The sequence below is a fragment of the Epinephelus lanceolatus genome, chromosome 12 (genome assembly GCF_041903045.1).
Source record: "Epinephelus lanceolatus isolate andai-2023 chromosome 12, ASM4190304v1, whole genome shotgun sequence".
NCBI classification, from domain to species: Eukaryota; Metazoa; Chordata; class Actinopteri; order Perciformes; family Serranidae; genus Epinephelus; species Epinephelus lanceolatus.
The window spans coordinates 25,563,104-25,590,067 of record NC_135745.1 but is presented as its reverse complement, the minus strand read 5'-3'; the positions used below and the strand labels follow the sequence as shown (position 1 = coordinate 25,590,067).

The 26,964-nt window shown below is 41.8% G+C and overlaps 1 protein-coding gene across 1 annotated transcript; it reads right to left on the bottom strand.

Moving 5' to 3' along the window:
* Positions 1–1,500: 1,500 nt before the first annotated feature.
* LOC117271531 (KN motif and ankyrin repeat domain-containing protein 4-like) lies at positions 1,501–26,673 on the bottom strand. Its single transcript, XM_033649750.2, has 10 exons — positions 26,403–26,673; positions 16,846–16,926; positions 15,309–16,772; positions 12,462–12,537; positions 11,376–11,666; positions 11,104–11,188; positions 8,575–8,794; positions 8,343–8,485; positions 6,288–6,488; positions 1,501–3,480 (listed from the first exon to the last, which is right to left on the bottom strand). The coding sequence occupies exons 2-10, from the start codon at positions 16,859–16,861 to the stop codon at positions 3,388–3,390; spliced, it is 2,589 nt and encodes an 862-aa protein (XP_033505641.1). The 5' UTR covers positions 16,862–16,926; positions 26,403–26,673; the 3' UTR covers positions 1,501–3,387.
* Between the last annotated feature and the right edge of the window lie 291 nt (positions 26,674–26,964).

Here is a 26,964-nt window from a genome sequence, read left to right as displayed (position 1 = left end):
GTGGAGTATTCCTTTAAGACAACAAGCATGTCTCCTGATAAGGTATAGTGTCTTTAGTGCTAACATGCAGCACAGGTAAAGCCAGTAAACTGACTGAATATCAGTAACAGCAATATCTACCTCTAAGTTTGATAACAACAGCTGCTAACTGGCCCAGTGTGGTTGTTGTAGAGAAAATCCCCTGCATGTATCATATTAAGCAAGGTCTGCTTTACTGCTTATGAATTCAGGTTTTTCTTTTCACGTTAAAGTAGATAAGAAGCTACTCTCACGGGATGTTTAGTGTCCATTCTGACTGAGCCGCTTTTCACATCCATCCACTTACAAAGTGATTCATCAGCAGATAGAAAAGCAGTCGTAGATAAATCCAGTCCATTATCGTTATTAAACTGAAGCAGGGCAAATGCCTTCAAACTCTTCCTTTTTGTACCACTAGCCATTAGGATATTGTGTAATAAGTATTTTTTATTAGTCCAGCAGATCCTGCAGCAGACATGTAGACGTCACAGATGTTTATTGCTGCGCAGACGCTGAGATGAAAACCTTAACTCACTGTGGCGTGACGGCCAGTTTGGGTGGGGGATGGTGCATTTATACCTATACATCTGTGGCCTATAAATACATATGAATACATTTTGTTAAAATGCTGTAATCCTGTAGTTCATCTATAAACATGGGACATCCATTCAGGGAATACTGATTTCCATACTTGACTCACTTTATTGTGTTTGTCTGCTTATATTCATATATATGATAGAGAAGCAGCTGATTCCATCCCCGTCTATCCATCTCTCTCTTTCTGGGGATATATATTTGCTCAGGGTCATTACAGCACCAGGACAGCCAGTCAGCCAGGCTGGAAAAAAATCCTCAGGGGAAATGAGGTGGCTTCGCTCTGTCAGACAGAAATCCAGCCTCTTCCCTGTCCCCACACTCAATCCTTTTTGTCTTATCTCACCAACATAATCTCAAGTCCTGGCAGGAAAACTAAACCTCTGTCCCTTACTGTTTCCCAGAGGGTTAGAGGAACAAAGGCCCCTCAAACACATCTGCTTTCACGCCTGACTGAGGCCATACCAGCTGCCATACAGTCAGACTGCAGGTGAATCTCATTGTGTCCTCTCTCACAGTGGAATTAGTACAATTCGGTGGGTGTCATGTTTATAATTGTCTGTCACACTTGAAAGGGATTAGATCTAATCCCTTGGATATGCTCATTTTAGAATTCCAGATTTATGTGTATTGTTGCTTTCTGTATGTGTGTGTTATTGTGTTTTGGTTTGGGTGGCTGGAGTGAAATGGAGGAGCTGTGCCACCTGCTGGTTAGGTTTGTCACTACAGCTGCAAAGCTGACGAATGAGTTCCTAATGCAGCTTGACAGCTCAACCACCAGATTTAAAGGCATGTTTGCCTCTTTGAAACGACACAGTGGCTCCAGTTTTCGGTCATTGTATTAAAAACAGGCAATTTATACATCAGTATAGCAATTACTAGTGAGTGAAATCAACAGGTTGGTTTATTGGCACCAAAAATGTCTTTATTTCATGTGCTTGGCATGCAGCATGTATTTTTTTTCTTTATATATTTTACACACATTTTATTTAAAAAGTGCTGCAAGAATTCAAATAGCAATCTGTCATTTTCAAAAAAAACATAAAACAACACCTTTGGATCATTGTCAACATATTCATGTGACCAATGCAATAAACAAAATAAATATTTTAATTGCATAGTTTGCAAAGCTAAGCTTCTAGTGCCCCAGCAATGAGTCTTAAAACCCAGAAATGAGTTAGCAGGTTTGCACTCCAGGTTCCCTCGTCTTAATGTCGATGGGTTTTTCAAATGGGTTTTTGGTTAGATGCCTAAAATAAGGTCTGTGGTTAACACAAGGTTAAGAGACTTTCACGTTTTGTTTTAGGACATAAAATACATCAGCAAATACTTATATACTACTTATAGCATCTATGTGTCTTAGGGTTCTTTCAGACCTAGAGTTGTCTCGCTTTGGTATGAATCGGGCTAATTATGTTACAAAGTTGCATAATTGCCTAGAGTTGGTTCGTGTTCTCACGACAGCATTTACAAGCGGACCAGATCAAATGCCTTGTGTGAGAAAGCTGCTCTTGATTGGTCAGAATTTCCATGCAGAAAAAGTCCAGGAAGTTGAAGAAGTGTACTCTTCTTCAAAACGTTGAAGAAGAGTACACTTGCAAGATAAATGTAATTCTTTCTAATGTCACAATGGAGGGACAACTACGCAGGTTGATTTTAGCTGCTCATCGTGGACTATATTGCTGTCATTGTTCATTTTAGTCAAACCATACAGTTTGAAAATGAGGCGCGGCTCCAACTAGAAAACAATGTCTTGATGCATTGGATGTGCTGAATGTGCATATTAAGGCAGTACAGGAGGAGGTGCACATTAATAATCCTCCAGGACTGTAACATGCTCATGTTTAACCCAAACAATGTGTCATGTGACTGCAGTTGGTTCAGATCCAGGTCGGAACACGTTCTCACTACAAACGAACCGCACCAGAGTTCGTTTGTAACCAGACCGAGACCACCTCTTCAAGAAGGTCTTGGTCCGGTTGTTTTGGTGCGCACCTGAGTGTGATTGCTGTGTTCACACCTGCCCAAACATACTTTACTTAGGGGACAAATGAATTTGAGCTCGACTAAACCGAACCAAACAGAGCAGGTGTGAAAGCACCCTTAGAAACAGCGGTTGCTAACAAGTGGCTAATTAAGACTACAGAACATCATCACTCCAAGACGTGCTGAACATGGTTTTACAGTCTTGTTATGTTGGTGACGTTAGGTCATGTGACCGCACTATAGTTCGTTTGTAGCTCACTGTAGGTCTGGCGATTGCATTTAGGCTCCAATAATCATGAAAGTGGTGTTCAATTATCTTGCTGAACAAAACTTGTAAGAATTATAAACCTTTGTTTGTCACAGATCTTATTTTTGGCAATCCAAAATCCAATGGAAAAATCCCATAGGCTTTTTGATGAGGGAACCAATGCAATGCTAAGCTAACGTCATCCCTGGAGCACTCTATTTGAATGTGCAAAGATCAGACATAACTATGACGTCTTCACATCAACAGTAAAGACAGTTATTGTATACTGCTCCAGCAATCATGACAAACACATCTAAGCTTTACCTCACTCGTCAGTGAGTCTTGTTGCAACGATCTAATCCCATCCAGAACTCAAGCTAATGCTCGTGCAGATGTACAGGATTTAAAAACAATATGGCAGCAACAGCTCAACCAAAGCAGACAGCGTCAGCTTTAAACCTGGTGTCAGGTTTTTCTTCAGATAGAAAAGAGCAGATGTGAGAGGATCATATGTCTGCAGATTCTTTTCCAGTTTTCCAGCACTACAAAGCTCGGGCTTTAGCGTGAGCCTGCAGGAGGGCGGCTGTATCAGTGTGGGAACCTTGCATGGCGATCGAGAGAGCAGTTTGACCGTGCTGTGGAAAGAAAAGAAAGAAAAACGAAAGACAGAGATCTTTAAATTCTCCACTCATATTAAGTTATACACAGTAGACACTTAAAAGTACCCATTTTTATGTTTTTATGCAGAGGCTAACATGCTTAAAGTGTTGTTCATGGTAAACATACCTGCTAAACACTAGCATGTTAGCGTCATTGTCATGATGACATTACCCAGCTGTCACCAGACGTCGGACTCTTACGTCAAACAGACGTTATATCTGTTAGAATTTCATGTTGTGAGGACGTTAACTTTATAATGTTAGCAGGCATTGGGTTTTGACCTTTGGACATTACAACTAAATGTTGTTATTCTACGCCAAGATCATGTTGGTTTGGGACATTTGGAAGATATTGGATTTTGGTCATTCAAGAACACAACTTAAAACCAACGCAATTTCAACACCATCAGTCATCATCTTTCTATGTCAAATTGACGTTGGCATTAGACGTTGTGACATTTTGGTCACCAGACATCACAATCAAAATTCAACCAAATATGAACTCTAACGACGTTGATAGCCAGCTACAAAGTACCGTACAGCCTCAGAGAGGTGCCAGCATGAACACAAACTTAGGCCCAATCCCAATCTCATTTCTTATTTTTACCCCTGCCCCTCATTTTCAAGTGAACAATGCCCCTCAGAACAGAGGTACAAGGGGCAGTGGTTACAATCTTCTTCTATGAAATGGGACGACGTTTCAAGACCCTGACACAAAATCAGTAAGCGTTGATGGTGTTTACAGAAGCAGATGCAACTATGCCAGTAATTATCTTTATAATAGTGTGTCTGATGAAGATAGAAATAGCATGGGCACTCCACGCTATCAGTTCAAACAAGTCATCAAACAAAAAGGCCATTATCAGGCCACTAGCGGTGTCTGCACTGTCTGCACTGCTCTGCTGGACTTAAGTTAAATTTAAATAGTGACATGGAAATATATCAAAAAAGCGGGACTGTCCTGCACAAATTATTAATAACAATGGAACATTACCTAACTCAATAGTTAGCTTGATTACTGAATTTCTTGTTGCTTGTGCAGCCATCTTGCTGATGCTCTCTCATAACACTCAGGTTAGCTCTAACACTTTATCCTAACACTCTATACCAGCACCTTATGTTTTGCATGTTCACGTCCAGGGGTAGGGAGTGGGATAGAGTAGTAGGGCGAAGTGTTAGGGCTACATGGCACTCCAATCAGAGTGTTATGACCAGCAAGATGGCTGTACGAGGAACAGAAAAACCACAACTGTGTTTTATTCGTAAATAAAGATTTAAAAAATTATAAAAAAAACGTTGCATTATCTTAGTTTAATGTCATTTCAATGTAATATGGTCCTTTTCTTTTTCACAAGCATGCCAAAAAAAACACTAGGAGTATGCTGATGTCTTGGTTGTTAACTACCTAGCTACATAATGTTACATTGTTATTACTGATTTGTGCATGACAGTCCTGTATTTTGACATATTTCCATGTCACTTTTTCCCCTTATGATGGCATATGACGCCCGAAATGTAACTAAAGTTCGGCAGAGAAAATGCTGCACTTGTTAACACACATCTAATACCAGTGCAGACTGGCAGGGTAGGAGCACGGGCTGCTAACGTTAGCCTACAGAACACCAGTAGTGGCCTGATAATGAAGCAACGTTCTTTTTTATTTGATGACTTGTTTCGATTGATAGCGTGAAACTTACGTTGGAAAAAAAAATCGCAACCATGCCAACAACTGCAAAAAGCTGCCTGTAGCCCATGTAAGAGAAGTCACTACTGCAGAAGACAGCATATATGCAATGTCAGGCAAGAGTCGTTGCATCTGCCGAAATGCCATCGACACTTACTGATGACATATCAGGATCTTGAAGGGTTGTCCAATTTTATAGAAGTTTTTCAACTGCTACCCCTTATAACTCTGCTCTGAGGTAAAAATATAAAATGGGACTGGGCCTTGGTCTTGTTTACATCAAGTTAGTTTCATCAAGATGCAAAATTAAGGCTCCCAGAAGACAAATTAAATAACAACACTCTCTGCAAGGTTGCCTTTTTGGTCTTTAATATAAATTGGTTACGATTTAATTTAATCAAAACTAAATTAGTCTAATTAATTGGGTTTGTGTCAAGGTGAAACATGGTTTAGGACGCCTGTGGTTGATGGTCTTTTTTTCTCTCTTGAAAACTCTACTTAAAATGCAGACTGTGTCAAAAGTGGAAGATACATTTGCATCCCATCCTCTCTGCTCTCTTCCCTGCCTTCACTCACTCCAGACTGGCAGATAAGGTACTGTTAGCGAATTAGCTCATCTCAGCCCAGGGAGATTTGTCTTACTGTAGCCCTGATTAATCCTGGGAAAGCTCCATTCCGCTGCATCCAGACCGTCAGTCCACCCACATCCACACAGTGTGAGTCAAAACATTTGAGCTTTCATACATCTAAGCTCCTTTTTGTGCTCAGTTATGTGAATAGAAAAGTAGATATGGCGTTTTGTTAAGAAATATAACAGGATTTCACAAGAGAAATGGAGTTAGAGTCATCGTATGAACTCTATATTTCTGACATTTAGTTTGAAGTGGGTGCTACCTGTAGATTTTTTCTTTTTGAGGGGGCATTTCTTGTCCAGTTAACAATTTTTTCTTTAGTATTATGACCAGAAACAATATCACAGACAACCTGCATCTCACACTAGTGGCACTTAAAATGAAGACACACTTCTTATTGTTTCTTTGTCAGAGGGTAAGAGGATTTTATTGGACGTAAACTGTCTATGGGTTTTCTGCAGTATCACCTTATCAGTCAGGGTGAGGTCACACTGGCTCCTCTCCAGCAGCAGCCTTGCAATGTGTGTGTGGCCCCTCTCAGATGCGAACATCAGGGCCGTGGTTCCCTGGTTGTCCTGGATGTTTGTGTCGGCGCCACAGCTCAGCAGCAGGCGAACCATCACAACTCGCCCGTGCCTCACTGCCAAGTGCAGAGCTGTTTGGCCCGTCTGTGAAGAGGGACAGAGACAGAAAATGAACAGAGATTAGTTATCATCATTAGAGATAAAAACCCACTGTATTTATCTGTAGGCTACTGCTTTGCCCCTTATTTAGATACTGTTCATCTGAGATGTCAGAGTTCAACTCATTTTGTCTTTTGAAGTGTCCTGCTAAAGGACGCTAATGATTTAGTATTGCGCTTTAATCAAATCTGGGAAATAACAAGAGACTTTTTTTTTTTTAAGAATGGACAAAGTTGAAGCAGCAGAGCGGAAATATCCTGATTTTTTGTCCCTAGTGTTTGCCTGGCGTTGTCACACCATTTTGCAAATGCGAATTAGTCTGGAACCTCTCAGTTCATTATCAGTTCAAGCGCTGCTGATCAAAATGCCTCAGGATGCAAATGGACAGAGCTACAACCAATCAGGGCAACCAAATGTGACTTGGCACTGAGCCACAGACAAATGTAAACAGATTACAGCCTGCGGAGATGAGCTGCAATGGTGTGGCATCAATATGTCTTTGAACGAGTGAACTCAACAATAGCGCTTCAACTTAAAGTTCCACATCAGTTATAGTCAGCACTTCCAAATCAGAGGCCATGGTTCTCTGCATTGCCCCGTCCGGGTTGGGAGAGAGTTACTGCCTCAAGCGAGGGAGTTCAAGTATCTCAGGGTCTTGTTTACGAATGAGGGTAGAATGGAGCGTGAGATGGATCTGCAGTTTGGTGCAGCATCTGTTGGAAGCCGGAAGGCAAAGCTTTCGATTGACTGGTCCATCTACGTCCCAACCCTCACCTGTGGTCATGAGCTCGGGGTAGTGACTGAAAGAATGCGATTGCGAATACAAGCAGCTGAAATGAGTTTCCTCTGTGGGGTGGCTGGACTCAGCCTTAGAGATAGGGTAAGGAGCTTGGACATCCGGAGGGAGTTTGGAGTAGAAGCGTTGCTTCTTTGCATCAAAAGGGGTCAGGTGAGGTGGTTCGGGCATCTAATCAGGATGCTTCCTGGCACCTCCTGTTTGAGGTGTTCCAGGCATGTCCCACTGGTAGCAAGCCCCGGGGCAGACCCAGAACATGCTGGAGGGATTACATATCTTGTCTGGCCTGGGAACACCTTGGGGTCCCCCAGGAGGAGCTGGAAAGCATTGCTGAGGAGAGGGACGTCTGGGGTGCTTTGCTTTGCCTATTGTCCTGGCGACCCAGCCCCAGGTAGGCACATGAAAATGGATGGATGGACATGGACAAGTGTTGACATTTTTGCCATTAGAATAAAAGTGCTTCAACATAAAGTTACACATCAGTTATAGTCAACACATATTTTGTGTCATGCATGAGAGCTCTGCAATTTGTCATCATGACTGTAATCTGTTGTAGTCAGCTCACTTCCTTATTAACTGACTTGCAGCAAGTCATTAACTCACTGAGGTGAGGTTTTTGCAGGAATGACCAAATGAGTAGTGAGGTAGTATGAAGCATGGACAGGCGTCTTTTATGCACCATCTCTGTTTTGACTCTGATTATAGGCCCAGGCTACATGATGAGCATCAACAAAAGAAAGACAAAAGGTAAACGCCAGCTTAGTGTGTACAGTAGGCCAAAACTGAGGTCTTAAACGGACTGACATGTGGTGACACCTTAACAACTCACAACAGTCACCATAGTCAAATGACCATGGAAAACAGTTTAATGTTCATTGTACTCTTATTATATTTCTTTGAATCCTCCATTAGAAAACTGGAAAACAGCCCTCACAGAGGACTGGGAGTCAAATGAGTCCACCAGAGTCCACTCATCTAAAAAACCCACTGCATTAATTACCCATGTTTACACATTTAAGCTGTGTTTGCATTGGACGTGTTACCTGGCTGGAGCGAATGTTAATGTTGCCCAGCTCCATTAGCTTGCGGACCACCTCCATGCCACCTGGACCATCAGGTGCTGTCAGTGAGGCCAGCATCACGGCTGTGTAGCCGGCGTTGTTCTGAAAGTTCGCATCACTCACACCTGTAAAAACAAAGAAAAGTGTTTTTCTTTCAGTATTTACAAGTCAGCTGTTCCAATGTAAAAGAGCTGTGTCAACACATTAATATTACCTGTGTCCAGTAACAGGCTGACGATGCCGTAGTTGCAGTGGGACACGCTGTAATGCAGCACTGTGTTGCCATTATCGTCAGCCAGGTTGATCAAGAAGGCCAGCAGTGGGGGCGTGGTCTTCTTCACCTCTCTCAGGTACATAGCCACCCTGCTGGCCTCTGAAGTCTCCTCTGCTGCTGCAGTGAACCAGTGCTGAAACAACACGATCAGGGCCTTCCTCTGGAAAAGACAGAAACATATTGTGATAGAATTTTCATAGGGATTCAACCAACACAGTGCATACCACATGGAATACCAGTAATCATCTTTCATTTAACAGACTTTATAGCGGTAATAATTTGTTTCTAAAGACAACATTGTCATATTGTCATTCATGAAATATTCAGGAGACTCAGAGCAACATCAGTATGAATTTAGAGTAGTGTTTCTGTCCACCAGACCAGTCAAATCTAATTCCAGTATTCACTCTCTGTAAAGGGCACCTGGGGCCGGTTGCACAAAACATCTTAAGTTAAGATTTCACTTAAAGTCCTAGTTAAGATTTCCTCAAAATAAAATTGATAGCACAAAACACCCTTAAATCTTCTCCTAAAGGTTTTCACTTAAAGTATTCACCTAAGTATTTCTGGTTTTCTCCTTGTCTTGGTCTTATACTTAAGGAATACCTAGACTGTTGCACAAAAGACCTTTGCGACCAAAGCCCGGTAAGAAAAAAAAAACAAAAAAAAAAAACCTCTGACTGTCTTTTAACTACAACATGACCAAGTTCATGGTGATAAATGAAAAAAAAACACATCCTAAGAAAGTTCTCTGCGACCAGGAGAACCCGATGGATATGCTTTCAATTTTACACTTTAGATTTGACTGAATTCATTTTCATTGTTTCTTCCTGTAATCATTTTCTGTTTTCTGGTATTTGGGATCAAATTTACTTTGTAGTTTGTGCCTATTATGATTGTATTCCTCCAGAAGTTCTCCTCCTCTGACCAATATAGTTTTCTTGTCTTCTTTTCTTCTGCCATTTTTTCACTACCTAACTATAAGCCAACCTTTTGAGTCCAAGCAAACGATCTCTATGGAAACAAAGGAAACATCTTAAGGGATTCTGTGCGACTGTGTAAGTCCCTAAGCTAAAGAGAAATTAAGCCTTAAGTGTCATACTTAAGGAGAAAACGTAAGGTGTTTTGTGCAACTGGTCACAGATATTCTTTTCCTTATTATCTGTCACATAATGTTACAGTGTTGGATGTTCATATTAAATGTGGCCAAAGTTTCAAATAATGAGATAAACATACATAAAAGCAATACCTGTGTGCAAAACAACTCTGGCTTCAGACCATTCTGAATATTCTGTTTCCAACAGATTTTTCTACTTTTGAGACAAAATGAGAGGCAGCTGATCTTTTTTCTTCACTGCATTTCTTTTACTACATGTAGCTTGATACTAATGTCAGGGAAACATGTAAACTCTGTTGCAGATGTTGTAAATATCTCTCCGATTTGAGATTATATTCTGCTTTTATTGGTGATTTTAAGGGGACAAAGTGCGTTATACACAGTCACTTCCCGGCTGCCATGACACTGCTACATGTAGCCACATGCTAACGTCAGGAAACAGGATCTTGTTTGTTGGTGTTGTTGATTTCTCTCAGATTTCATGGCTGATTTATTGGAGCTTTCTACTTAAAACAAGCTGATGAGAGCTGTGAGAGTGAATCAAAACAGTTAAGTTGCAGGGCATTAAACAAAGACAGTGAGCTGAAAGATGCTAAAATGCTCCATAGAGCGGAGAGGAACTGCAGAGCTCAGTGATTATTATTTGTGGATTTATCCACGAGCAACATCATTCAAATTTTATCTACATTTTTTTAAAGCAGCTTTAAGATCATACAAAGTATAGGTAGTTAAGAGATTTTTGTCCATCACCTTAAGGACCCTGACACACCAAGCCGACAGTCGGCCATTGGTTATTGTTGGGCCACTAGTGAGTGTCTGTCGCTCTAGTTTTTGTGGTGTGTCCCACACTGTTGGCACTAGTCGACCCATGTTGGCTTTTTTTCAGCTGATTCACAATGGTGAGTCTGAGTTGGAGACAGTGCAACCCGTTGGTGAATGAAATCACTCTGATTGGCTTTTCAGCTCAGTGCAGAAGAGAATGGCATGGTAAAAATCCTTTGTTCTTTGGAGCATCGGGTTGTGTTGTTAATGTGCTAACTGGCTAATTAGCATCTTGAATCCTTCCTGTTGGTCTTCCAGTTTCCCTTTTTGAATGATGCATACAGCCTACCGCCACCTGCTGGTGTTGAGAGTTATTTCCTCCTATACAGGCATGCTAGTTGGCCGTCGGCTGAAGTCTTTTTTGGTGTGTTCAGATACAACTTTTTGGCCAAAACACGTGTGATGTGCAAGTCTAGTTTGGTTTGGTTTGTCTGAGCCTTAAGATGTACAAACTTCATTACTGTAAATCACTTCAATATTGAATGAATACGTTTTCTTTAGGTTTGATTACACTGACTTGGGCTGCTTACCATGTTATCGTTGGGGTTTTCCATGTTGTCCATGTGATCTTGGAGGAACTGACAAGCAGTCAGAAAATCTGCACCAACTGTCTCTCTAAAAGAAAGAGCATGTGTGTGTGAGCATAAGGAAAGAGGGAATAGACAGACATTTTGAGTCATAGTTTTAGGAACATATCCCCATGAGATTAAATAAAACCACAGGAGCTATTCCCTAAAGAGTAAACATCAGTGTTACATTTCCTAAACAAACCCTGATAAGGCGTTCATTCCGGCCCTCTCACCTGCCCCCGGTGGTGCTTTCTGAGCCAGAGCTCCCCTCCATCTGTTCTGCTGGGGGCTGTGGTTTCGTCTTGGCTGTTTTCTCAGCTTCCACAGACGCTACGCCTCCATCTGTCCACCCTGATCCTGCTCCTCCTGATATCATCTGTCCGTCTGGGCTTGTTTGCCTCGCTCCCTCCATCCGTCTCGTCTTTGGGTCTGCATCCACCTGGGCAGCAGCCATCTCCGTAGGGCTGATGCTGCTCTCCTTCTGTTCACTCTGGTCCTGCCCAACCAGATTTCCACTTTTGTGTCTTTAAAGAAATAAAGAACAGAGAACAGGGCGGAAAATTAAAACTGTCTGCCACTTGGGTGCTGGTAAATGTTGGCAACTTAATCTCCACTGATCAGAGGGTGAAGAGAAGTTCATATATTGTTTAAATGTCGTAAAAACGAAACTTTTAATTCAGTGCCAGTATTTACAGCATCAGGAATTAACATTAAAGTCAATCGACCATTTTTCCCCCTGTGATGTTTGAGTTGGCTTATTTAGGAGCAAGACAAAGATTTTTGGATGAGATTTTTAATTCATTATTCATATTCCAAGATAACTCAGTCAATGTTTGAGTCTAATCCTTTTAAAGCTGGAAATCAAAGGAAAAAGTCGAAACAAAGTAAATAAAATGCCCGTGTGACGTTTTCATAGTGTAAATCTCACTGTGTTCACTCGTAAAGGATGACAACCAAACAGATCACGTATATTGTGGTAAAACAAATCCAAAAACTACCCTGAGCCCCAGAGAACCATCCTGGAAACTGCCACAGTCACCCCTTCCATCTTTTCTGACTATAATAACTTAGAAAAAATAAATAAACTCTCTTTAGAGGCTCCTGGGAAACGGTAAATGTTCACTTTTCTCTTTTAACTGGCAACTTAAGAGGGAGTGGCATTCATCTTTCATTCTTAAATTATGATGTTTGTCTCAGTCAGAATGATACAAAAGTAGCTTAAGTAACCTCAAGTTAGTGTGTCTGTCAACCAAAACTATGGTTTGTGCAATAATCATAACTCTAAAGGTTGCTGAAGTCAGAAAGAGTTATTTACTAACCCTTCATTAACACCCACAGAATGTAGGCTTTTTGAAGTCCGGGTGCATCCGTCTGTCCTTGTGATGGATTTAGAGGCTACACAGAAGACAAACAGAGAGGATATGATGAAATATAAACACACAGCTGAACAACAACATTACATGCTCATTATGAAATACATTTTTATCATGGTTTACGGCTTATTATGGTGCTTTCAGACACAACCATTTATTTACAGAAGCCACTGAGAACACACATGTAGTCAAAATTGTCACAGTGATAAAGGGAGTAAATTAACGGGTAAATTGTGGGCCTGATTTTGACAGTGAAACATTGTGATGTAGCCTAAATAGTAACCAAATTAGACTTTTGTGCTGTGAGACAAATGTGTGGATTTTTATTTAGCAACACTTTGAAGACTTTAAGTGTTTCTTTGGTGAAATTAAATAGAGCTTGTGGTTTTTCATCAATAGCCGAAGTCCACACAAAAGCTTCCTCTTATTTCTGTGTTGCCAGTGGTGTAATGTAACTAAGTAACCCCGGTCGGAAGCAGTCACCCCAGACATCCCTCTCCCCAGCGACACTTTTCAGCTCCTCCTGGGGGAACCTGAGGCTTCCCAAGCCAAATGAGATATATATCCTTCCAGTGGGTTCTGGGTCTGTCTGGGCCTCCTACCAGTGAAACGTGTATGGAACACCTCTAACGGGAGGCGCCCAGGATGCTTCCTGATCAGATGCCCTAACAACCTCAAATGACCCCTTTGACATGAAGGAGCAGCGGCTCTACTCCGAGCTCCCTCCGGATGTCTGAGCTCCTTACCCTATCTCTTAGGCTGAGCCCATCCACCCCACAGAGGAAACTCATTTCAGCTGCTTGTATCCGTGACCTCATTCTTTCAGTCACTACCCAGAGCTCATGACCATAGGTGAGGGTTGGAACGTAGATGGACCAGTAAATTGAAAGCTTTGCCTTACAGCTCAGCTCCCTCTTCACCACGACGGTCCGGCGCAGCGCCTGCATCACTGCAGCTGCCACACCAAACTGCCGATCCACTTACTTATTTAAGAACAGTAACTATCACACTTTTACTCAAGTAATATTCTAATTTTCCTTACCATAAGCAAGTTTTTTTGTGCCTAACCACACATTAACCACAGCATTGTTGAAATCTAGGGAAACATACATTTTCAAAGTATCCACTACATAATAATGCACAAATGTAATGTAATGTATCTGTGGTTTGCAGAAACATAGAATGCCAAAACGTTTCTTGGCGATTGGTTTGGTTTTAGCTGAACTGTAAACTGAATATACTGTTTGCAACTGATGAAAATGAACATCATTAACTCTCGCAAAAGTTAACAACACTCACGCACTGTGTTGCAGCACCCAAGGAGTTACAGCACCCTGCATGCATGTTGGGTTGAAGACTGATTCTCTGCCCATAAGTGTTTCCCCCTAACTAAATCTGAACCAAACATTTTTCTTTATTGCTATACGTCATTATACATACACTGCAAATTATTTCCATAAAGTTACAATATGTAACTGTAATGTTCACAATAAATTACATTGTTATTACCTTAAAGGCTACAACTATGATATTTAACCATATTTTGGATTTTATTGTGAAATTCATGCAGGTAAATACAGTAATTTTACAGGAGCATTGCTAAATCACAGTAATATGCAGGCATATGCAGGCATATTACTGTGAGATCACAGTATACAGCTGTCATTTCACATTAATTTACTGTAAAAGTGATACAGTAACCTACTGTGAAAGTGATGCAACAAGTAGCTGGTAATTTACTGTACATGTACAGTCAAATATTTAACAGTGTAGACTAAACTACACTACACAGAGCTCCACTGTTTCATCTCACACCAATGATGTTTAGATAACCCTATTCAACCCTATAGCTTTCCTTTCAAGGTTTTTATCGTTTGAAATGATAAAGTCTGTCATTACTATTTCATACCCATAATGTTTGCAGTCTAAGACTTGAATCACTTGTTTTTAGAGAGCAGTTTATTGAAAACACTTATCTCTTAGATTCAAAGCTGCTATTTCAGCTTTTCAGGATTTCACTTTTGAAAGGGGCATGCTTTGAAGCTGATAATAAAAGCAGTTCAAAACTCTTACAATCAGCCTTGATGGAAGCTAACTACTCATAATTGCCAATGAAATACAACCAGTCAACAAAAAGCCACTAAAACTGAATGTTTTTATCAGTCAGATGACAGGTAAATATCAAAGTTCACCCTCAAGGAATAAGAGTGAAGCGAAAATATGAAGTCTAACTGCAGTGGTTGTTCTGCCTTGTAGCAAACAGACTTCTTATTTCCTATATGTAAGTCCTTATCACAACATTAGGATTCAATCTCCTCTCATATTATGCAAGAGTACCACCTCTCAGAGTAGCCTGCAAGACACAATAGCCTATGTGAAGTACAAATTTGTTGTTATTTTCAAGTTTCAGTTAGTCGACATCCGTCCGTCTGTCCCATTCTCGTGAACATGAAGGAAATTCTTCAAATTTGGCACAAATGTCAACTTTGAGACATGGATGAAGTAATTAGAATTTGGTGGTCATAGGTCACCGTGTCCTTGCATCCATCTAGTTTCATCAAGGTGATATGTTAAGAAGGCATCAAGGGAATTTTACTCAAATTTGGCCCAACCGTCCACTTGGACTTATAAATGAACTGATTACAATTTGATGGTCGAAGTTTAAGGTCAAGGTCATTATTTACATTAGTGATTCAGCACCCAGTCGACAAGGTCAAAGGTCAAGGTCAAGCACGCAGTGAACTATTTTTAATCATTACATTGACATAAAGTACCATCTGTGGACTACAATACCTCCACATTGAATCCTTTCTCCATCACTGTGTCCCTGCTTGGTGTAGTAGGAGCTGAGGAAGTCAACAAGTCCCATCATCTCCTGCTGCAGGGAGTTGACTTTGGGGTCTGGGTGCTGTAGAGATTTACCCTCCTCTCCCGACTCCTGGTCTGCACACAAACACTCCCACTGCTCCTCCAGGAGCCTCTTGATCTTCTGTATGTGGTGGACGACCTCGGCTGTTTCATCTGAAAGTTCCAAAGACTCTACACGGTCTTCTTGTCGACTTCCTTGTCCGTTCATGGTGACAGTCCTTGCAACTGAACTTCTTGACACTTTATTATATGGTTCAATGGATCTCACCACCGTGTCATCTCTGTCCTGGTCTACCACCACTCTCTCTGCACGGACCCACACAGCAGGATTCTTAATAAGGTGCTCCATCTTCTCATCTTTCCTTCTGCTCTCCTCCTGCTGCTCCCTCAGCAGCCCTAAGGCCCTCTGCAGCTCCAGGCCAGTTTCATGGAGCTTCTGCTCCAGCACAGCTACCTTAGCCTGCAGGGACGTCACTGTCAGCAGCTCGTCCAGATCTGTACTAGTCCTCCACTCGTGTGTGGGATTAGAGTCATCTTGACTGATGTGGTGATTTCTGGGAAACATTATATGACTTTCATGCCGTGGCCTTTTAGTATCCACTGTGCTGTAGTGGGATGAGGTGCAAGGGTCTGTGGTTCCATTCATAGATGGGGGTGGAATACGTGGATTCAGGCCCAGGCGCAGCCTTTCTCTTTCCTCCTGGAGGATGCAGATATGCGCCCTTAGCTCTGGAATCACCCTCACCTCCATCTCCAGCTCCCCCACACGCTCAAGGGCCTCTGTCAGGCGCCTCAACAGCCCTGAGCAGTCCTGGGGTCTAGGGCTCTCTGAGGAGTCGAAGACGTCTTCACATGAAGCATTTCTCCCTCCAAGGTGATCCCTCGAGCTCCGGAGGCTCCCGGGTTCATCTGTGGACTCTGATCCCTGTCTCAGTAAAACTGTGAGCGGCAGACTGGAGGCTCGGAGAAGATGAGGTCTGATGTGCTCGCCAAGTGGTTGCTCATCAAACTCCTTGATTCTGGCCTCCATCTCTGCAAGGGATTTAAGCCCAGTGGGAGAAAGTTGCGACCTGTTATCATTTGCCCAGGAAGTGTAGCCATGGTGATGGGCGTCTGACAGTCGGGACCTGGGGCCAAGAGCTCCAGTAGATCCCCAGGCACTCGGGCGGTAGGCACACCCAGAAGGGTTGAGGTGCCTGGGTAGAGTGCTGGCTCTCAGGCCTTTGCTTCGGCGCTGGATGGGGACTCTTTTGATTGTGTTGCCTTTCTCGATGTCATCTACGTATTTTAGGAAGTCCAGGTCCAGTCGAAAGCCATAAGGAGTTTCCACTGAGTACGGGGGCTTCCCTTTAATTCCATTCTCTGTTGTTTTATGGGACAAGATACTTCCTGTAAACAAAAAAGTATTTTAGTATCCATCACAAATTAAGTAAAATTCTGTAATTTTAGGAAGTTTTCTTACCATTTTGTCTTTCCATCACTTTTTTGTCTTCAGCTGTCCAAACAAACTTGCTGCCACGTTATCTGGTGGGTCTTTTGGTATCTGACAAAACAAACAAAATAAAAAAATCAAATATGGAGACTGAATTTAGCCAGCGACACATGAGAAACACATGTTAGGGAATTTTTACAAGTGGCAGAAGCGGTTATAGTGTGGTTATCTAATAAAATAATGAACACATTCATGATTTGTGAGGGGGAAAACAGATGAATTTTGGCACTGATGTACACTCGAGGTTCAGCTGTGGTATTTTTGGTGGGAGACTCCATCTTAATTTAATGACCAGATGGAAGAGCACACTGAGCAGCAATAACCCTTTTTTGTACTCCGTTCACAATCTGCCTCTTATTCATTCTCCCACATGTAGCGCAGTGCACAAAACACAAACATTCAATTACGCTCAAGTGCCTTCTCTCTCTTCCTCCCTCTTGTTCCCTTCTTTTCCCAAAGACTTCTGTTTTTCTCACACTCTCACTGCTTCATTTCTTCCATGCATCAGGCTGCTATTACAGTGGCAGGCCTGATGTTCACTTGATTACAGCCCTGCCATCCAGGACGAGAGCTGAAAATAGCTTGGGACTGTTTAGCCCAGCAGCTATGGCCAGCAGAGCAAAAATATACTCCTACAGACATAAATACAGATGACCATTGTTGTGAGTCACTACTTTCCTCCCTTCCTGCTCTCTCTGTGCCTCCTACTACAGTCTTCTGTCAGATCCTTTGTTTACTTTACTGAACTGTCACTGACTGTAACTTTTACCGTACTAGCTCCCCTGCCCTCTGGTTCTGCTGACTCTCATTTCTTAACTTTATACAGTGTATATGATAGAGAATAATCGATACTCTTTGTAGTCATTGCTTCCCTTCACTCAGTGTCTCTCCCTTCCATCCTCACCTCTTCCCTCCTCCCATGTTCCCCTCCCCTCTCCTGACCACCAGCCTCTGTGGCAGCTCGCTGTCCTCTCGAGGCACCGCAGCCACCGAGCCGCAGCCCCAAACAATGTCAGCTATGCAGTAAACAGACAAACACCACCAAATGGCCCTGCTGGGAATTTTGACCTCCGTCATTCACACACTATCCGATGTCGAGCGATAAACAGCAACAAATCTGCAATGAACAGATATGGACGGGCACGTTTTCTTCAATTAAGACGATAATACAGCATTGATTACATTTACACTTGACATGTTGCAAATGTACATGCATGCATGCAGGTCCCCTAGGCAAGCTATGCATTCCATGTCTGTTACAGTATGTTGGCACTTCTAGTTTCCAGCTGGGTGGAGTTTAACATATAGGATGTGCAAATATTATCTGAGAATTAGGCTAGGAGTCCATGCTACCACAGGGCTCTGTATAGTTTGACAGTTTCTGATACTATTTCTCTTATGATCCCTGAGTTTTGGAACTGATCTAAGATGATACTTCTCTGATACCTTACAAATAAAATAAAAGCCACTTTTCAAGCAAACACAAAAGGTTCTGACCAAAGAATAAAGTAAAGAAGAAAGTGAATGTGAGTAACATCTGAGGCCAGATTTTGGTACTCTGCAGTTTTCCTTCAGGCCAGCCATGGGAATTATGAACAGGTGGACAAAGTCCCAACAGCAACATGGGCAACTTTCAAATAATCTCTAGGCCAAAATACCACATTAAGACATTGTGGAACACCATAGAAAAATCCATGTTGTAATTTGGTATCAAAAACTTGACTTTTAGAGTTTCCTTTTTGGCCATTGGATGTCCCGCACTTCTGTTCTGGAATTTGCTGGGAAGTCTCCTTATTGTCAATACACCTGTGAATGCAGTACATCCTCTGAATGCCCGAAGTCTCTAGTTTGTGGTTTTAAAGTTTCTTGAGGCTGCGATCATCCTAGAAGTCACTAGTCCATTTTCAACCACTCGTCCGAAGCCAGGTGGGCTGACCAAAGACATCCCAATCCCCTGTAATACTTTCCAGCTCTTCCTGGGGGACCTCGACGCGTTCCCAGGCTAGACGAGATACATAAGGCCTCTACCATGTTCTGGGTCTATCCTGGGTCCTCCTACCAGTTGGACATGCTAAATACCTCTAACTGGAGGTGCCCAGGAGAAATCCTGATCAGATGCTTGAACCACCTCAACTGACCCCTTTGAACGCGAAGGAGCAGTGGCTCTATTCCCTCCACATGTCCGAGCTCCTTACCCTATCTCTAAAGCTGAGCCCAGCCACCTTTCTAAGGAGACTCATTTCAGCAGCTTCTATCCGCAACCTCATTCTTTCGGTCACTACCCAGAGGTCATGACCACAGGTGAGGGTTGGGACGTAGATGGACCAGTAAATCAAAAGCTTTGCCTTCCGGCTCAGCTCCCTCTTCACCACGACAGCTTGGCACAGCGCCCACATCACTGCAGATGCCACACCAAACCACAGAGCCATATCACGGTGCATTCTACCCTCACTCATGAACAAGACCCATTTTTGCAGTCATATCCAATTCATCAAATTCCAAGACTGTTTTGGGACCCCGGTATGTAGAAATATTCAAATGTGCCATTTTGGAAAAATGACAGTGCCACATTTCCTTCGCCAAAACTTTGCCTAACTTTGGAGCATTATTTACCCCCTTTCCAACAAGATGCTATAACCTGGTACCAGTGGAAGTCTTTGGTCGTCTAGTTTCATATGATACCAGTATCTTTATTCTAGCTTTAAAACTTTGCTAGTCTTGCATGTGCCCCATCCAGCTTTGCCTGTCATACATGGTGTTTCTTCATGTTTTTCTGTCCAGAAATTTGGCTATTGATGCCCAAGTAGCTCACCTGGTAGCGGCCCAGGTTCAATTCCATCTCGTGGCCCATTGCTGTGTCTCCTTGATCTGGGAAAGTACTTATCATAGCAGAGTTCCTTCTCACTGTATGTTCTGTTCTGTTGCCCTTCCAGAGACCTAACACATGTGTTGAAACTGATACAGTCTGTATGTTGTTATGCCAGCAGGGTTTTATGATGTTGAGTAGGATCTTTCAGCACTGGATCTTATGAGTCTAAGTTTAGCCTTCACACGTGTATGTAACACTAAAGTACATGTCATGAGAGGAGATCCAGACATGTGTCTTCATTTTACAGAAGATACAGAAGATTACTGAAGATCGTTCATTGTCCTCCAGGTAGACAAACAATCTGGGAGGACAACAAGATAAATGATTTTGTCAAGAGGTAGCCAGGCATTAAGACGAACAAAGGAGCTTAATGTTGTCTACAAGCAGAGGCTGCATTCACCATTGACTCTGTCAATCAGCAGTGTAGAGCGGAGCACCTGTTACTGCTGACATCTCAATCAGTCTCACTGCTGGCTCAGTCATCAAGTTGAGAACGCAGGCTGCTGGCTGCAGTTCAACAGAATGGAAACACTTTCAGGGCTTTGAGATAGAAGATGAAGAGTTTCATCTCAAGATTGGATGTCTGCCGTGTAAAAAGCACTTCTACAAAATGAGTGATTGCACATTTTGTAAAATACACGTATTCTTTTTCTTGCTGAGAGTTAGATGAGATGACTGTTACCACTCTTATTGTGAGGATGGCAAATATGAAGCTACAGCTGAGAGAAAGTTAGCTTAGCACAAAGACTGGTAGCAGGGGGAAACAGCTTTTGTTGGTTGGACTGGTTAGTTTTAGGCAAGAGGAGTGAAACTGGTTAGGGTCAAAAAAAAAAAAAAAAAAAAAAAAAAAAAAATATATATATATATACAGTACAGGCCAAAAGTTTGGACACACCTTCTCATTCAATGCGTTTTCTTTATTTTCATGACTATTTACATTGTAGATTCTCACTGAAGGCATCAAAACTATGAATGAACACATGTGGAGTTATGTACTTAACAAAAAAAGGTGAAATAACTGAAAACATGTTTTATATTCTAGTTTCTTCAAAATAGCCACCCTTTGCTCTGATTACTGCTTTGCACACTCTTGGCATTCTCTCCATGAGCTTCAAGAGGTAGTCACCTGAAATGGTTTTCCAACAGTCTTGAAGGAGTTCCCAGAGGTGTTTAGCACTTGTTGGCCCCTTTGCCTTCACTCTGCGGTCCAGCTCACCCCAAACCATCTCGATTGGGTTCAGGTCCGGTGACTGTGGAGGCCAGGTCATCTGCCGCAGCACTCCATCACTCTCCTTCTTGGTCAAATAGCCCTTACACAGCCTGGAGGTGTGTTTGGGGTCATTGTCCTGTTGAAAAATAAATGATCGTCCAACTAAACGCAAACCGGATGGGATGGCATGTCGCTGCAGGATGCTGTGGTAGCCATGCTGGTTCAGTGTGCCTTCAATTTTGAATAAATCCCCAACAGTGTCACCAGCAAAACACCCCCACACCATCACACCTCCTCCTCCATGCTTCACAGTGGGAACCAGGCATGTGGAATCCATCCGTTCACCTTTTCTGCATCTCACAAAGACACGGCGGTTGGAACCAAAGATCTCAAATTTGGACTCATCAGACCAAAGCACAGATTTCCACTGGTCTAATGTCCATTCCTTGTGTTTCTTGGCCCAAACAAATCTCTTCTGCTTGTTGCCTCTCCTTAGCAGTGGTTTCCTAGCAGCTATTTGACCATGAAGGCCTGATTCGCGCAGTCTCCTCTTAACAGTTGTTCTAGAGATGGGTCTGCTGCTAGAACTCTGTGTGGCATTCATCTGGTCTCTGATCTGAGCTGCTGTTAACTTGCAATTTCTGAGGCTGGTGACTTGGATGAACTTATCCTCAGAAGCAGAGGTGACTCTTGGTCTTCCTTTCCTGGGTCGGTCCTCATGTGTGCCAGTTTCCTTGAAGCGCTTGATGGTTTTTGCGACTCCACTTGGGGACACATTTAAAGTTTTTGCAATTTTCCAGACTGACTGACCTTCATTTCTTAAAGTAATGATGGCCACTCGTTTTTCTTTAGTTAGCTGATTGGTTCTTGCCATAATATGAATTTTAACAGCTGTCCAATAGGGCTGTCGGCTGTGTATTAACCTGACTTCTGCACAACACAACTGATGGTCCCAACCCCATTGATAAAGCAAGAAATTCCACTAATTAACCCTGATAAGGCACACCTGTGAAGTGGAAACCATTTCAGGTGACTACCTCTTGAAGCTCATGGAGAGAATGCCAAGAGTGTGCAAAGCAGTAATCAGAGCAAAGGGTGGCTATTTTGAAGAAACTAGAATATAAAACATGTTTTCAGTTATTTCACCTTTTTTTTGTTAAGTACATAACTCCACATGTGTTCATTCATAGTTTTGATGCCTTCAGTGAGAATCTACAATGTAAATAGTCATGAAAATAAAGAAAACGCATTGAATGAGAAGGTGTGTCCAAACTTTTGGCCTGTACTGTATATATATATATATATTATGTTACAGAATTATTATAATTTTAAAGAATTTTATCCAGGTCATTTACTTGTTTGTTTTTCTTTTTTTTTTTTGGAGGGGGGGTTGTTTGTTTATTTTACTTTTCTCTTTTTACTAATTTCTTGCTATTTTGGGGGGCAATATCTTCTTTTGGTGCTCATTGCCTTCTTCCCATGTTTTTAAAAGAAACCCAGCCCATTTGGGAGGGTTAAGTAATGTGTATGTAATTATTTTTAATAAATTCTATCTATTTCAAATATGTTGAGTTTACTTTAACAATAAGATAAGTGAATAAAAAAATAAATAATAATTATAATAACAGTAGTAATAATAATAGTAATAATAAACAAATTATTTAAATGTATGTAATTACTGAAGTTTAATAAAGTATATGTAATTACTATTGATAAAATATTTGTATTTCAAATATTTGAAATACATAGAATTTTTAAAGTCAATTAGGTTAATTCTACGACTATTAGGTTTATTCTATGACTATGCTATAGTTACAAAAATTGTCTATGCATCTCACTTTTACTTTATTTGTTTACATACATAATTTTTTTATTTATGTTAAACTTACTTGACTCAGTTGGATTGCAATTTTATATCTAATTAAAGTACATAAACCTGACAAAATAATCCAAATAATTTCTTTAAGCGCAACCCCTTTGTGAAAACACAGAGCCAGGCTCGCTGTTTTCCACTGCTTCCAGTCTTTACGCTAAGCTAAGCCAAGCCAAGCTAAGCTATCCATCACTCGTTGTATGGCTTCATATTTACTGCACAGATATGAGAGTGATATCAGTAGCCAGTATTGAAAGCTGTATAACGTTAACATTCAGAAACAGAGATGTATATTTTAAGAATATATTTATTGTCTGCTGTCAGAGAAACAAAGTCAGATCCAAGCTGCTGCAGCCCACAAGTTTCTTACTTTATATAGACATACTTTCTGACTGGTTACCACAGAGGAAACAATATAGTAGAGTTAGGGTTAGGCAGTTCCCAAGAGTCATTGCCTAACTCTCTCCACATTTCCGTGGCGCAGGTTTTAATTGTGTATGCTCAGAGCAGCAGGCCCACCTCACAGGAAACCCAAGAAATGAAACGTAAAAAAAATTTGCCTTTCCCCAAACAGGCCCCAGCCAATGCTGCGTCTGCACACACTGAACTCAATCCAAAGTCAAGCATCAGATTGAGTTTAATTTTTCTCCTTGAGTTTTTAAAATCAAGGTTTCCTTTGTATCAAGCTAAAGCTCTTGTTATTTTTCTTTTTTTTTTTTTTAAGCGTCCCTTTTTCTTTTATTTGGGTTCTTTTCATCTTGCTGTTCCCAACACAGCTGCTCTCCTCCTTGCGGTAAATGTGTCCCCTCTCACACAGACCTCTCAGACTTCCTGCATCAGCAAAAACCTCATAATCACAACATTTCTGTCCACAGCATTCTTTACCAAAGCCACAAATTAAATATGAACTCATGACACAGCAAGAGGGGCGACCTCCCAAAGAAGCCATGATGAATACTTGAATAAGAATGAAGGGATCATTTTAGATTTCACATTTAAGTCAATAGCAGGTAAGATTAGGTCACTGATGCTCATTGTTGGTTAATACCAGCAATGATATGTTGCAGTGCTCATGATGGTTGGCAATGATGATTGGTTGTTCTGCCACTTTGGTCCAGACTGAAATATCTCAACAACTGTTTGATGGATTGCCAAGAAAGTTTGTACAGACATTCATGGTCCCCAGAGGATGAATCCTACAGACTTTTGTGATCCACTGATATTTCCTCTAGTGTCGCCATGCAACTGACATTTGTTGTTTTGATTGAAATGTCTCAAAAAATATTTGATGGCTTACCATTAAATTCGGTACACGGTTTCATGTCCCCCTCAGGATGAATCACTTTAGTGATCTCTTGACTTTTCATCCAGTACTATCAAGTCAAACTTTGTGCCAACACTTTGGTTTATGACCAAATACCTGCAGAACTGATGACATTTCCATGAGCCTCAGTTGTTTTTTGTGTTTGGTGCTAAGTAGCAGATGTCATCATGCTACAATAAGCCCACAGGTACAGTACCAGGCTTTGAGACCAATTTGATGTAATGGTCAAAGGTGGCATTACAACCCTCCAGGTCTTTCATGTAATAGAGATGTCTATAAATCAGTAGATACAGTTTTCTGAGAATCAGAGCTCTTGCGAAATGACTCTTTTCACCACCTGGATTTGAGCCATCCAGTCCAATGATATTTCTCATCTCTAGAACAGTCGCGCAGATTAGCATTTTTATCCTCATTCAAGTTAGTGTAGGGCCAAACTGGAAGTTAGCGGTTTAGTCGCCGTAAGTCTCTAGCGCACTTGCTCTGTGGGCCTAACGATGCACAAGATCCAGGTAATTTCATACTGTGGAAATAGAGCTTTTTGGCTTCATGCACCACCGAGCAACTTTCACAGGAATGAATCATAACCCGCCTCCAATGCTGTATCCAGTTCGCCAATTTTGCATAGTGGCCAACTGTGGAATTACAACATCCAGGTCCGTAAAGTAATTCCATGGGGCCCAAAAAGACTTTTTTCCCATAGACTTACATTGCAAAAGAGATGTCATTGGATACATTTTTTAAGTGTTACAACCCAGCAAAAAGACTTGTTTCAGTATTGGGGTTTGATCCCCTTGGTCCGATGACATTTCTTTTTAGAAGAGCTGCAGCATTAAATCATCCCTATCCCTATTCAAGTTAGCATAAGGCTAAAACAGAAGTTAGCCACTCAGCTGCCATAAGTCTCTCGTGCACTTGCTAAATGAGCCCCATGATGCAGAAGATCTGGGTAATTTCATACCACACAAGTCAAGCTTTTCTGGCTTCTGAGGAATAAACAGGGATTGTTACTCCAACACTGTATCCAGTTGTGTTTATACATCCATGCATTGTACCTGCTAAACATCCGCTTGTTAGCATTGTCATTGTGAGCCTAGCTAATTGGCATTTAGCTCAAATACAGCCTCGCTGCAGTCTTTTTACAACTTCTGAAATTACAGACATTCTTAAACGTTTTTGTTTTCATTGGTTCACGTGGGGTGAACTTGCAGAGCTGTCAGTTTGGATACTCATGCTGTCCCAACCACCCACATACGTGTACTCTGTGTTTGGACAGAACCACTTTTTGACACCACTGTGGGTGCCTGACTTCTAAAGTTTCAGACAATTACAGTAATCCTGAACTTGACCCTCACAGTGACAATGTATGTTTGAGAGTTATCCCCATGCATCTCTACCCATCTGTCTGTACAATATGTATATCTACATGTTTCTCTGTCTATGTTCTCTTCCCGGAAAAATCATTCCTCTCCTCCACTTTTTGGCTGTACAGACTGTGGTTTTTCCAGCGCATAACTCTAAACCTTGTCTTCTGTTCGGAGTTGATTTAGAAACCAAAGCCAACTGTTTGGACCCAAGCTGCCTTTTCCCTCCTGCTCTATCTGTCTCTTCATTTCTCTGTCAAACTCGCATTATTCACTCTCTCCACAAAGACTTCCTAGAAATCCTTTAAGTTCTGTGATCTCTTTTCAGTTTCTGTGTTTGAGTCTGGGGATTTTGGACCACTAGAGTTCTGGTCACAGTCCAACAGCAACAGGGTCAGAGTTGCATTGTGGCATCTAAGCCTCGTTGTGTGGTATGTGGAGCAAAAGCTCTTAGGATGAAACAGCTGCCAGGGACTTCACGCAAGGAAGAAAACCGAGGTATGTTAACATGGCAAGGTTAAAATAGAAGCTGTTTGTGTGTGTGTGTGTGTGTGTGTGTGTATTCACATGCTTATGTGTGTTTGTGTTGGTTCAAGTGCATTTCTGTACAGTAAGTTTAAATAAAATGTAAATATAATTCAACATTTAATCTTTAAATGGCAAAGTTGTTCCCCTGAAAGTCTGATTAGTATTCAGTACAGGCCTAAAGGTCCTCCATACACAATTTGTTAAATCACTTTGGAGTCAAAAGCTTTTCTGACCCTGAATTTAGATCAGCCTGTCCCCGATTGAAAGACTTTCAAGGTCAACATTTAGCATCTCGGCCCTGATTAACTATCCAATCCAACACTGGCTGGGAGATACGAGACGAATATTAAACCAGAGCTTACCTGGTGACATGTGTTCAGCTGGTTTCTCCACTTTGTCTGAGGGCGTGTGTGTCAGACAGTCCACTACAGTCTGCTCTCAGCTCAGTTCAGCCTGTCTGTCTGTCTCCTGAGGAGGCGGGGAGGTGCTGTCAGGGAGAGTGGCATGCCGCGGCTGTTTGGTAAATGCCAATGTGCAGCCCCTGCCATAACAGAAGCTGGGTTTGCTTGTGTGTGAAAGAGCCCTGAGCAGGGAGGGGCAAGCCTCTCTACGGTACCTCCTGTCCGATGAGACTGACAAGTAGGAGGCCAGACATACAGAACTACAGCCACTCCTTTAGCCAGCAGCCAATAGGAGTTCGGAGGTGTAGTCGACTGGGAAAGAACTCTTCTGGGACCTTGGTGACAACATGTCAAAATATGGAGCATCTGGCATGGACTAGGAGAAAGTACCAGAGTCACCTTACTGTGTACCATCCATAATCCTCTCAGATAACATCAGTGACCACGCAGTGCCTCATAGACCTCCCTGGTTGAGAATGTGTAACCCTATCCAATGTTATGTGGTCTCTGTCCTCTATAATCA

Coding starts and splice junctions, on each gene's coding strand:
- LOC117271531 (XM_033649750.2), bottom strand. Junction 6,489..8,342: donor TTAACATTCGCTCCAGCCAG/GTAACACGTCCA, acceptor CCCTCTTCACAG/ACGGGCCAAACAGCTCTGCA. Junction 3,481..6,287: donor ACCTCACCCTGACTGATAAG/GTGATACTGCAG, acceptor TTCTTTCCACAG/CACGGTCAAACTGCTCTCTC.